The sequence below is a fragment of the Brachionichthys hirsutus genome, chromosome 3, assembly GCF_040956055.1.
Source record: "Brachionichthys hirsutus isolate HB-005 chromosome 3, CSIRO-AGI_Bhir_v1, whole genome shotgun sequence".
Lineage (NCBI taxonomy): Eukaryota > Metazoa > Chordata > Actinopteri > Lophiiformes > Brachionichthyidae > Brachionichthys > Brachionichthys hirsutus.
The window spans coordinates 6276617-6290100 of NC_090899.1; the positions used below are offsets into that span (position 1 = coordinate 6276617).

The 13484-nt window shown below is 41.4% G+C and overlaps 1 protein-coding gene across 1 annotated transcript; it reads left to right on the forward strand.

The window, feature by feature from the left end:
• The first annotated feature begins 1527 nt into the window (after positions 1 to 1527).
• nbn (nibrin) lies at positions 1528 to 11467 on the forward strand. The gene is made up of 17 exons (XM_068760115.1): positions 1528 to 1643; positions 2548 to 2669; positions 5123 to 5250; positions 5432 to 5591; positions 5668 to 5771; positions 5865 to 5982; positions 6702 to 6892; positions 6984 to 7084; positions 7192 to 7324; positions 7417 to 7550; positions 7866 to 8034; positions 8207 to 8804; positions 8932 to 9021; positions 9940 to 10083; positions 10260 to 10373; positions 10451 to 10500; positions 11151 to 11467. Exons 1-17 carry the CDS (start codon positions 1613 to 1615, stop codon positions 11182 to 11184), a joined length of 2421 nt encoding a protein of 806 aa, XP_068616216.1. The 5' UTR covers positions 1528 to 1612; the 3' UTR covers positions 11185 to 11467.
• Positions 11468 to 13484: the final 2017 nt, after the last annotated feature.

Below are 13484 nucleotides of genomic sequence, written 5' to 3' on the forward strand. Positions count from 1 at the left end.
TCAAATTACACTTGAGTGGATTTTTCTATGAACACATAGCGTACTTCCTGATTTTTTGGCACAGTCAAACCAGATGAAAAGATCATCAACATCTAGGAAGTAGATTCCCTGAGACTGGTTGCATTAGATTTTTCTCGGCACTCCCACATTTACTTGCATTGTTTTCATACTTTTTGATTTTACACGGTTGTTGATCCTGTATTTCAAGTTCACATGGACCACAAGTTGTGTAGGATCAGTGTCCGCTACCTGCCTAGTCTACAGGAGAGACAGAAGTGGCAGGACGATGGAAAACATCTCGAACCAAACCGAGTGGTGCTCATCGTGGATTCTCAGTTCCCACGAGGTTTATGGCCAGTTGGTAAAGTGACAGCTACTTACCCAGGAGCTGATGGACGTGTCCGGACTGCCGCCATTAAGGTGAAGGGTCGGACATACATTCGACCAGTAGCTCATCTGGTCCAGCTCCCTAAGCTTGAAGACACTGATGGCGATTCAACTATCTGAATGGTCTTTCTATGTTAGATTCAACTGTCTATGTAGACAGTTGGGGGCGGCTGTGTTAGAAAGCCCATATTATTTCAGTCGACAATTGTTCATTTCTGACGAGGATTTTTAAATCCAATTCATGACCATCAGACACAATTTATACCCATTATTCTTCAACATTAGTTTATTAATAGTTAAATCATATAAACTCATATTCTTTTACAGTATGACATATGTTTCATGTTGAAACTAAAAGAATCCTGAAAGCCATTGACAAGCGGTAGAGCTAAAAAAAAAAATCCCTTATTCACTTATTGACTTCTCTTTTCCCTTTCAAAGATAGAAGTGATATTCCTGTTTTTAATAGTGGAGTCATTTTAACTCACTGTTGTTGATCGGCTTCTCTTCTGCTTAAATGCAGACATGGTGAACCTTCAATATGAAACCTCTTTGCACAGATTAATAAATACATTTGCTTCCATGCTGTTCAAGTCTTTTCTCTAGCCAAATGGAAATTGAAACATCAGTATTTTTCAGTGTATTGTACATTTTCATCACCACACCCACTACGTGTATCAGTACTTTTGTTGTCACTAAAAATTCAGGGTCAGTGTGAGCCTGAGATAAGATCAATTGTGTCTTCACTGAGGATAGGTTCAAGTTAGAGAAAGCCAGTCTAGGTAATCTCTGAACATGCCTGTGTATGTATGCACTTTTATATAAATATAAGTGCATGTCAGCAGTAATCTCAGCAAATTACTTGCAGTACAAAGAAGAAAAACAATATGCTCAATCTCCACACAAAAATCTGTTCAAATCTAACTCAAGAGACCCTTGAATGTCATGTCCCTAGAATGTGAATGGGTTAGGGTACAACATATCAAGCAGACTTCTCATAGAAAGATTCAAATATAGCTATCATACGTGTTACCGATATTTATGTTACCGGTAGTTTTATTTTGAAAATACTGTGTCGCGGGGCTTTTACGTCACAGAGCCGCGACGCGCGCTCTTATGGTGCTGTGAGTGCGGATGGACGATCGACTACGTTCTACTTAATAAATAAGCTATTTACTGACATTCTGTTTCTTTAAATGAGTGAAAAAGAACTTTCACTAGTAAAATGTGGATTCTGACACCACTCAGGCCTGGAGGTAAACGTTTCTGTCACAGTAAATATATTAACGCTAGCTTATAGCAGTTAGCCACACATGGTTAACTCCTTGATCAAGTTGTGCGAGCGCTTTTATTTTTTGCAAAATGCGGCCATAAACCTTGTATGAAGGATTTACATTTTTGTTGATGGATTTTCAGACACAAGTGAATGCTCTGTGGCTGTAATGAACGCACGTCATACCTTTGTTTATTTATGATGTGGGAATTGTGGTCATGCGCAGACTTGTTGAATCTTCGCAAAACATTTCATCCACATTGTCCCGGTTGTGTAATATTCCAGGGTTTACTTGCTGCAGTTCACTGTTCTTAGGTTTTTGGATCAACAGTGGTGTACATGGTAGTCTGGGTATGAAGCCCTTATTTAAATGTAGTCTTTTAACAGAAAGAAAGCTTTGGAAAGCCACTGCCAAAGTAAGTTTATAAAGTTTGATACAGCATATTAACACCTCTTATTTGCAAATGTGTCTGCAAATGATGGAATAATCTTCAGACTGCAGCTATAATGAAAAGAAGCATTTGTTGTTGAATGTGGAAAAATACTGTAAACTTAAATTCTGTTGCATGGAGTCTTCATTTCTGAGAACAAGCGAAGAGAGAAATTTATCTTGTGTGATTTGGTTATTGCAAACATGGAAATCCTTATCCAGCAGTAATTATTTGTATATCCTCCTTCTTCATAGGGTGCCTTTAAATATTTATTTTCTGCTGCAAGTTAGCTCACTCTACTCCTGTTACACTTGAAACAGGTTTTGATAGTACAATGTTGAGACTAAAGATGATCTTTCACCCGTTGTATAAGTTGTGCTTGTAAAAGCACGGTTTGATTGTTTTTTTATGGATTTTAGAGGAGAAGGCCAATCATTTTCCTCCTGTCACTAACAGATGAGACCCACTATCTGCTGTCCGGTAGCGTGCACGTGGTTGGGCGCAAGAACTGTGACATCATCCTTCCCCGCGACCAGTCCATCAGCAGGGCTCATGCTCACCTCACTGCTACTGACCAGGTCAGAGTAAAACTAGACATTTGTCTTATAGCACGCAGTTCATTATTTAATTGAATGAATGTGTTCATAAACGGTCTACTGAGCCAGTTATAGTTATCTTTTGTGTTTGTACTTATAGATACACGTTTCTGTGTCTCACTGCTGCATCATGGACTGGCATAACTGCCTGATGGGGCAGTGAGTCACGATGGCTAAGAATTACTGCTGTGTTTGTGGAGGATGTTCACACTGCCACTCTTCCCGTCAGTCGTTTAACCAACCACACAGGTTTTATTTTTATTTTTTATGCACCACCCAGATATCAGGAACAGCATCCACTGCGTACAGAGGGCACAAGAGCAGTCCTGTTTTCTCATTGGTGGCCTTACAAATGTCATTTTGTCCTCATTCATCATGTCTTTTTGTTGAGTTGGATCAACAGGCTTGTATGTTGAGCGTTATAACAATATAAGTTATATGTAAAAGTAAAAATAATAAACCATCATATAGATCTACATACAATTTTAATATGGAGAAAAGGTTTTCAGTTATACCAAGAGTGAGAGTTGCGTTTTTAAATCCCTTCATTGTAGCTTAATTTTCGACCTGTCAGAATTTTATTTTGGCTAAAATGTGAAGAAGATGTTATATCTAGTGTTGTGTTAATAAAGGTCCGTATTTTCCAGCCTAAATCCTGGAACACTAAATGTTTTCCAATGTCTGAAGTTGTTGTTCATGATACTTTTAAGGTGTGTGTCGAAAGTTATGTTACCTGCCAGCATGATTACCGTAATTCCCGGTGTACAAGCCGCTACTTTTTTCCAATATTTTGAACCTTGCGGTTTATGCAACGACGCGGCAAATTTACGTATATTTTCCCACTTTCGTTACGAGCCGTGTTTCGTTAAAGCCTATTTATTTTCGTTACAAAATTAACGCCCGCCCGCCCGGAGGGAAAGCCCCGCTTGCGCGTAGCTGGGGAGATCCGCGAGAAGCGCCCGGCGCTCGTCCAGAGTCGCCGCCAGCGGAACCGCCGTACCCGGTCCCCGCCGCCTGTCCGCCATCCGCTACGCGGCGTCGGACGCGCCGCGTAGCGGGGAAGGAACCCACCCCCTCGACCTCCCGGGCGTCCCCACCCCTGCCGCACCACGCTCCCGCGGACGGAGGATGAGGGGCACGGGGGCAAGGGGGACGGGGACACCCCGCCAGGCGGGCGCGCGCACCGCGCAGCCTCCGACGGGCGGAGAGGGGAGGGCGACGGGGCGACTGCTCCCCCAGCCGCGGCTCGAGCCCAGCCCCGCTTCGCACCCCAGCCCGACCGACCCAGCCCCTAGAGCCAATCCTTATCCCGAAGTTACGGATCTGATTGCACTTGTGGCTTACGAATATGTGCGGCTTATTTTAGTACAAAATATATATTTTTTTTAATTCAGTGGGTGCGGCTTTTTCACAGGTGCGCATAATAGTTCAGCAATTACGGTAATCCTGCTCCACTTACAGGACTACAAGTATGCATTATGAATACGCAAAGGGAGTGTCATTGTTCTACAAAAACAAAAACCTGTCATCCAACATTACAAGCCTGGTGCTAGGATTGTTCAACTGTTTGACAGATAAAAAAAAAAAAAAATCCCCCCTCATAATATTATCTTCCTTATTTTACACAATAAAACCGTTCAAGAATATGTTCTTAATTTCTGATATGTGAGTGGATGATGATTTAAGAAAAAAAAAACCCCCAAAAACTTGTGTTTGAGGAGAGCAACCTTTCCTGAGGTAGATTTTACTTGTGCATTACACAATTAAAATTGCTCTAGCGCACTTTTTCAAATATTAAGATCTTTTAGAAGCACATATGACAGAACTAGCTAGTGTCAGGTTTGATGATGTTGCGTTGAACTGGTCTAACAGCACTACCTAATGTGGAGAAGTGTCATTACATAAACTAATATTCACTATTACGCATTCACACTGAAAACACACCTTGCTCTATATGAGCTGGATGCACTATAACACGTGCAGTACAGTGACAAAAGTAATGCACCATCTCCTGAATTCTTCTGTTGTTGTGTGCATGTTTAAAGTCTCACTACATTCCTCGCTTTCTCCGCTTGTAGATAATGTGTCTCTTTGTGGATCTGTGGCGTCCAAGAGCCTTAGAAACATCTTCATGACCCCTGCAGACTTTGGAATCATCTTCTTCCTCATTGTTAATATCACCCAAATCTTATCACAAAAAAAGTAACTAGAAGAGCACTCTGAGAGCGCAGACCTCCGCCAAGCAGCTCATTCCCCTCCTAATTGGATTTACACCATCCACATGGTGGTAATAAAATAATTAGTATTTTGAGTTAACTCTTGTAAACTAGTGTCATTAAGTGTTACTTCAGCAACTGAAACCGTGCACTTCTGGCAAGGTGTTATAATAAATCTGTGACTGATTTTAATTGTGACTTTCTAATGATTATTTCTAGAGCTTGACTCTAAAGGACAGCTCCAAGTACGGAACGTTTGTCAACAGCCAGCGCTTGATGGAGAACACGCCTGTGAACTTGACGTCTGGGGACAATCTTACATTTGGAGTTTTTGACAGCAAATTCAGGTATGAAACTCACCCATGTTATTTCAGAACCGTGATTTTGTTTTTTCAATCAATTGTTCTGTTTTTATTGCACTCACCTGGTTTCATATCCCCTAAACTGACTAAATGCTCAAAGTAACTCCCTGAATGAGTTCCATTGATTTGTGTGGGCTGTGTTTTGACTGCCGGTGCCTCGTGTCAGTGTGAACCACCAGAAGCTCGTGGTGTGTTCATCATGCTTGGACAACGATGGCAAAACGTCACTCTCTCAAGCTCTGTTGGCTTTGGGTGGAAAACTGGTCAACGCCTGGTCCCAGGAATGCACCCACCTGACCATGTCGCCCGCTAAAGTCACCATCAAGGTCAGGATCAGACGTTTTATAATCAGTCATGCGTGTGTGACATTTTGTGCCTGAATGTGTTTATGTTCCCAATCAGACTATTAGTGCTCTGCTGTCCTGCCGTCCCATCGTGAAGCCTGAGTTCTTCTCAGAGCTCAGCAAATCCGCTCGGCAAAAACGACCCCCTCCTAAAACCAGCAGGTACAATACAGTTCATACTTTGCTTCCATACTGAGAATAAGATGAATGTCACAGGGCGCCCTTGACTCATCTGTGCTCATCATTGTTTTCAAGTTTCATCCCAGAGGTCGATGAACCCAGCTTGCCTAAAGAGGACGTCAACCTCGACATGATTCCACATCGTAAACAGATTTTCAGAGAGAAGACCTTCGTATTCCTCATTCCCAAACAGGTACGTCTTTTTTTTAAATCTCTTTTTACTTATTTGTTATTGTTTAATGTGTTCCGAACCAAAAAGTAAATAATCCTTGATTAGCCAGAATATTTTCAGATGATCTGAAAATATGCAGAATGGGTTTGGGTCTTGAAACGTTTGGGTCTTGTACCGCCCAAGATGGTCCCGCACCGAGCAGCATGGAAACGTCTCCAAACAAGACCGCGGTTTGTTGCAGGTGTCGTCTGATAGTGATAAATGCATCAGGCTTATTTCAAGACAAACAGTCACATAGTGACATAAATAAAGAATATCATTACTGGCGATAAAGGGTAACGTCTAAATTGGGATCTTGGTAAAGCTACTGGTGTTGGCCTTTTGTTTGTACCGTACAAGGCCCTGGTAACCGTCCTCCCGGGGGAGTCGAGGATAATGAGCCACACGAGAAGGAAACTCTTAGCAGCCGAGTATTTAATGACCCAGCTTGTTTTTCCTATCAAGAAAGTCACATGATCTTCTTGCTCCTCAGCTGAACGGAGGACGCTGGGTACTCGTCAGCACAGAGATCCTTCGGGAGGCTCACTGCTTACATGTCACTTTTACGGTTCCAAAGTTATTCCTGGATCACTCGGAGGCCTGTCAGCAGACCGGTACCGGAGGAGAGGGCCTTCATCTCAAACTAAAGCTACTAACAGTTACAGTTATGCATTCGCTCCTCTTCTCTGTGTTTTTTGCAGCTTAGGCGCCTCAGTGCAGCAGTGAGTTTTGGGGGTGGCAGGAGTCAGCTGCTGGAAGAGGGCTCTGTGCCCCAGGAGTTGCTACAGTCTCCACAGAGCTGTGTGATCGATGTAACAGCCGGCAGCTCGCAAGCTCCTCTTCCTCCCTGCACGACAGAGTGGGCAAAGACGATTAAGAATATCGTTCAAAGGTTTGATGTTTAGAAATGCACTGACTGTATTTACCAAGTCACTCGTTCCTGTGATGTTTGTCAAAGTATTTTTGTTTTGCCACGGACACAGGAAAGGCCTTCGAATCGTCACAGAGTCTGAGATTGGATTGGCTGCAATCTACGCATCATGTGACCGTTACTGCAACCCATCCAATCTAATCCCACACTCAGGTGGGGGATCACACAGAACAGCGCTCATTGCTGTCTTCGGTTTCCCTTTGGTTTCTTATTTCTCAACATTTTTCTTTCATTTGTTCCCGTCTGATTAAACGGCTTAGAGTCGGGACAAAAAGTGAATCCCAGAATACCAAGTGCGTCGTTGTCACAGAGTGTGGCCGTGGATGAGACCGTGCTGCCCGCGCCGTCTCAGAACATCACAGCTTACGCAGTCAACACGGAGCCAACACAGCGGTACTAACGGTCGCGTGTCCGCTATACCATGTGCACACTGCTGTGTTCTGTAGAAAGCATGTCTGATGTGTCTCATGATCGTTATTTATCAGGTTAGAGCAAAGTGAAGTCTCGGGGGTGCTTGCTGTCGGAGAGACGCCTGAGAAGACACAAAACCCAAAAGCCCGTCAGCTCCGTGGATACAAATCTGAAGCTCAGGAGAAGGCCAGCGGCGATGTGGCGGCAGGTACAATGAGCCCGTCGTTCAACACTGTAGAGGCTCACAGAGAGAGAGAGGCCTGAGTGCAATCTGACACGGAAGGAGGGTGATCCATCTTGTCCAGCAAGCGCTCTCTGTTCTCTTCATTTTAAGTCACTCAGCGCCTCTTTACAGTGTGTCCGCTTCCATTTGTTAGAATTTAAATGCTAAGATTTATTTTATAATGCAGTGAGGAACACCTGCATAGTTTGACATTGCATGAAATAAATGTTATGGTTTTTAGTAAGAAAATATGTGAACTTTGAAGTTCTGTGACCAAAGTTATTCTGTTTGCGGTTTTAGGTGCAGACACGAATGGCGTTAAGCCTCGGCCATCCCTCTCCACGACCAAAGGTGGCACAAAGACATTCCTGCAGAAGCAATCCCCCAAGAAACAAAAGACATTGTCACAAGAATCGCCACAGAAACAGTCAACGCTAACCACTTTCTTTCAACCCGTCAACAAGAAAAGGTAAACAACGGCTCCGCATATGCCATATCTTGTGTTTCACATATACACTAGTGTAAAATAAAGACCCTTTAAATAATAATATTTAATGCGGCCCTTCTTTATTTGGGGGTAAACTTCATTTACTGGTGGAAAAGTCTGACACTCCTTTTTGTTTTTGTTTCCTGTCATCAAGGCCTTTGGAGGATGAGCTCTTTGCAGTTGTTTCAGAGCCAAAAAGGTCCTTACTGGAATCATCCCTCAGCATCCAGCCCGCTGCCACCACTGTTACATCCAAAGAAACGTACAGAGTCCACGCAGCAGCACCCCAGACACCACTGGAGTCAGCAGATCTTTTTGTGGGAAAGTCAGCGTTCCAGGAGGAGACGCAGAACAAAAAGCAAAAAAAGATGGAGGAAGACATACCAATGGATGAACTGGAGTCTATCATGTCTCAGGATATGGACTACTTTGATGAGTCGGTCTCAGATAATGATGGCACACAAGCACAGCCAATAATATGTGGTTCAAACGGTAGCAAACAAGATTTAAATACTGTCCAGTCTTCATCTACAAGCAAGAGACAGCGGGTCCACCTAGCAGAAAATGGATGTAACGAAATGGCCCACGGTGGTTTGGCAAAAGAGGCCGGTTCTCTTAAGAATCACAACAAGACTTCTGAACAGCGGGCAGTCTCAATCAAGACAGCGCAGATCCACCTTTCTCACGAGTCCAGCAAAGCTCCAGAGGTGCCATCTGCCAGTGCACGTAAAGATGAGGAGTCTTTTGCTGAGGTGAGGAGTTATTTATTATTTATCATTATTTAAAGGTATGGGCTCCCTAGTTCTTCTCTTGTTTGTATTAAATCACGTTTCATTATTATTATTGTATATTTTTGTGCTATCCTTTTAATACTAATAGGATTTAGAGCTACTGAAAGTGGATTTTTGCCATCCTAAAGAAGAGCCCAAGACCCGTTTGAAGCCGGTTCACATCAAGCAGGGTGTCCAAGTAAGTGACTGAGCTCTTTCTGTCACATCTACAGCTGTAATTCATCTCACTCAGCACGTACAACTTATTTGTGAGTTTCATTCTGAATTTACATTTAAAAATTCATCAGGTTCTGACCTCAAGAATCCAGTATCAGTTAAGTAAACCGGACAAGGGCCTTTTTTCTGTGATATCTCTACTGTGGTATGAAGAAACACAGGAAATGTGCCTACACCTTGTTATTCCTGTAGACATACACTTATTCATAATTCTATTACTTTATAAGATTCAAGATACTTTATTATCATTATGCGAACATAATAAAATCGTGTGAAGGCCCACGTCTTAAGGCACACATCATAACATAATCAAAATCAGAAACAAAAGCTAAATTCTCTCTCTTGAGAAACAATGTATAATGCTTCAAAAGTCCTCATACAACAGAACAAATCACCCCCTAACTAAGCTGCAGTTGGTTTAGCCCTCTGCCAACCTGCAACGCTGTTTCATGCACGTTTGATTCCTGATTAGTTGGTAGAAAACGGTTGTAGGAGAATTTGGAATCAACAACACATGTCAATACAATTTATAAATACACTGGTGTGTCATAATTGTGTTAGACTATTAATATAAATCAGCCATGGGAAATGAGAACCTAGAAAATGCTTATTTTGTATTAGGCAGATCTATGATAAGATACTTTGTGCATCCTGTAATGTAATTATTGCACGCTTGCAATTTGCAAGTTTGATGCTGACTCATGTGTTGTGCTAATTGGAAAAATATTCACACAATTTATCATTCTCTAAAGATACTGTGCAACTTCCTGCAGACCATATTATTGTTATTTAAATGACTTTACATGTGTGTTCTTGTCCTGCAGTGTTTACTCCATGCTAGGTAGTGTAGTAACTGTCCTCTTAACATCCTCTTTTTCAGCAGTCAAAGATTGATGAAGATCTTCCTAAAAAGATGGTGTTGGTGGAATTTCGGTCTCTTACTCTGACTGCTGCACCTTCAAAAGTGAAACCACACAAGATGCAGGGCATCGGTGTCCCGACGAACTTCAAATGCTTCCGCAAGGTCTCTGCCATGCAGCATGCACATCAGAAACACAATGGAGCCTCAGATTTCAAACCAGTAGCATTTGGATGTATGCCTGCATCTGTAGTCTCAATCTGTTATCATCCAGAGAACACATTATGCAGAGATTATGCATCTCACCTTTTTTTTTAGATATATTTAATTTTCATCGACAGATTTACACGCCGGGTGCAAATGGTTCGGCTCGCCTCACTGGAAGGTCATATCTGCTGGTTCACAGTAAAGGCAAGAACTCTGAGGTGGATGAGTGGCTGAAGGATGCAGCTGAGGTACTGTCATCACTCGACAGCTGTCAAACGTCTGTATGTGTCTGAGCCTTTCATTCATGAACCCGCGTTCATTTCAGGAGGAGCGTCAGAACAGACGGGATGAGTCTGTTGGAGATGACCTCTTTAGGTAAGAGGCAGATCTTTTATATTTTATATATATGGATACACACACACACGGGGTAAAATGAAAACAAGTATTGACTATGTTGCAATTTTTCTCAGTAAATATATTTCTAAAGGTGCTACCGACATGAACTTTTCACCAGGTGTCGGTAACAACCCATGCAATATAAAAAGAAAATCAAACCATAGATGTCCATAAATTAAGTTGTGTTAAAAGAAATTTAATGGCACCGGGGGGGGGCATAAGGGTTGCCGGGGTAATGGAGCCAGCGCTGCCATGTTTTCTTTGACTAAGCAGAAAAGAGACGGTCTGAGGTTTGTGTGTCTGTGTGTGTGCGTCACTGCTGACCTGTTTGATCATGGATTCATGCTCAGTCATGCGTAGCCAGGGAACGGCGTCTACTGCTAAGAAAACAGTCCTGTATATTTTTTTTATTACGTCCAAACGAAGTTTCCAGACATGATTTACAGGGAGCTTGTTTGCTTTAAGCTGTTCAAACACTGGACGTGTTTTACAGCACTTAATTTGGACTGTTTTTATCGTTAATGCCTTTTAGGGCATTGAGGAATGATCCATGGGGAATGTTAAAAGCCCATCCTGTCATTTGCAGGTCTATGGGATATCATATTTTGCATGTGTTTGTGTGTCTTTAGGTACAACCCTACCAAAGTAACCAAGAGGAGATGAAGTAACCGTCGTCTTGGCATCAAAGAAAGTGTATTCATATTTATGGAACTCCATCACCGCCCTATAGAAAGGCCTCAAGAAATTATTTGTGTTTCACGTTTCATGTTGGCAAATTCAGCATTGGTCTAACTGCTTCACTGCTGAAAGATTTACAGTAAAATTAGTTGAAAATAAAAACGTTTTTTTTTTACAGCTGTGCTTGCTGTTACCTTTTAATGTCTTCATACGCTCCACTAATAAAGCCACTGATGGTAAGCAATGTAATAAAACAGTTATGACCAAAGATTTTTCTTAATGTGTTTATTTGTCAATAATAATAATAAAAGATTGTGGCATATAAAACATTAAAAACTCTTTAATCATACTAGAAAGCATCAAGACTCTATAAGCTGAAAGCAGATTTTCCTTTGTTTTAAGTTAAAACCAAATGTGTGCTCTGGTTTCCACCGAACGAGGAACTTGAAAAGGAATTCAAGTTGTCATTTTTTAAATACGCGACTCTTTAGGCGCTTTGACACATCTGAAACTGTCCAATGCTTGTCAACGCAGACCAGCTATGGGCTCTTTTTGTGCATATAGTTAAACCACACGTGTCCCTTCGTATTAAAGGGAAGTGCCAAAACAATTTCTGCCTGAAGTTTTAGTTGTTTTTTCTTGAGCAGAGACGATTGTCAAAAAGGACACTTGCGTTCAAACGCAGCTTTTTGTCTGTATTGCAGAGGGATTATTTTCTTTCTAACATTTTCTAGAATTACTGACATATACACAAAGTATATGGATGGACACAACATGTCTGTCAGTGCTTTATGAGCAAGCAGCTCTTAGAGTGGACAGCGGAGGACAGTTGTGTCCGATCTGGTGTAGCAAAATCATGTTTTTATATTTGCAGTGCTTTCAGTTAAGTCGCTCAGTCCACTCTTTAAACATTTTAATACAATGGCTTAAAACTCTTTCCACATCTTCTCCCACAGCACTGTTCTGCTCTCCGCTCACAATAGTTTCTGCAAGGCAAAGCTTCATGCCTGCATGCATATATTTAATATTTATATAAAAACTATTCAGTGAAAGTGCCTAAATTAGCTGAAATTCAACATTTAGAAGAAGTCACATTTTCACTTGTTATATTATTAGCAAAATGTATGCAGTAATATGTTCAAACAATTTCTCAGTGGAAAGAAAAATGTGACTGCAATAGCTTATGTAGTAATCCATCACTGACTATCATATTATGAAGGCTAGGGAATGAACTTCCTACAAAGGGATCAAAGGTTCACATAACAAAATAGCCATGAGCTGTGTGCGAGGGGCCGCACACACACTCTTAGACACAGATTTCTCATGACTGAAAAGAGAAAAAGAAAATCTATGGCTGCAATGAAGAATATGTATAGGTTGCTATTGTCACTGCACAATCTATCTACGCTATCATTTGGCACTTTACGAAACCGTGGTGACTATTTATTATGAAACTGCACCAGAAGGTCTTTAACTTTCAATATGTACACAAAGAGTTTGACGTAAAACCAAAACAGCTACATGTAAAGTTCTGTGCTATGTTTTGCAGGATTTAAGGACACTGACTGTAAGGAGTTTAGATGTTAGACTTCACAGCAATATCCACAACATGTATGTAAAAAAAAAAATGAAAGCCCCATTGTAAAATAAAAAATGATTTAATAATTGTACTAAAGATTTTCTGCATGTGTTGTCTTCTGTTTTATTTATATGAATTTAGCATCAAATGAGCCGCCGCTCGCTTCGACCCAAATAAGATCCCCCCCCCCCCCCCCTCCCCGTTTTACAGAAGTGAACACTAAGCCCCTCTGTATTTTGTCCATATCATTGTCATTGTCTGTCCTCTGATACATTCAGATTTGAGTGAACTAATTTGCATAGAAAGCCTCACAGTGGCACTAGAACTCCAACAGGTCAGATTTATTAGACTTTACTAAGCTTTGAAGGTACATTGCCACAACTACCTAAAATTGCAGCTATCCAAGAATACATTTGAAGAAAAAAAAACACACACAAAAAATTGATAGGCTCAGAATAATCAGAAACATTACCTTTTCATAGCAATCAGCTTGTTGGTTCACATGTTCTTTACTAAATTTCAATGTAACCCAACACCTTCCAAGGTTTTATTACTTTGGGCTGAGATCATTTAACTTTGCATATGGGACTACAGCTTGTCAAGTGACTGCCCATCACCTCTGCAGCTATAACCTTCGTATGTGTTGCATACTGTGTTGATGCTGTAAATAAAAGGATTGAAAGAGACACATGGTGAACAAATAAAC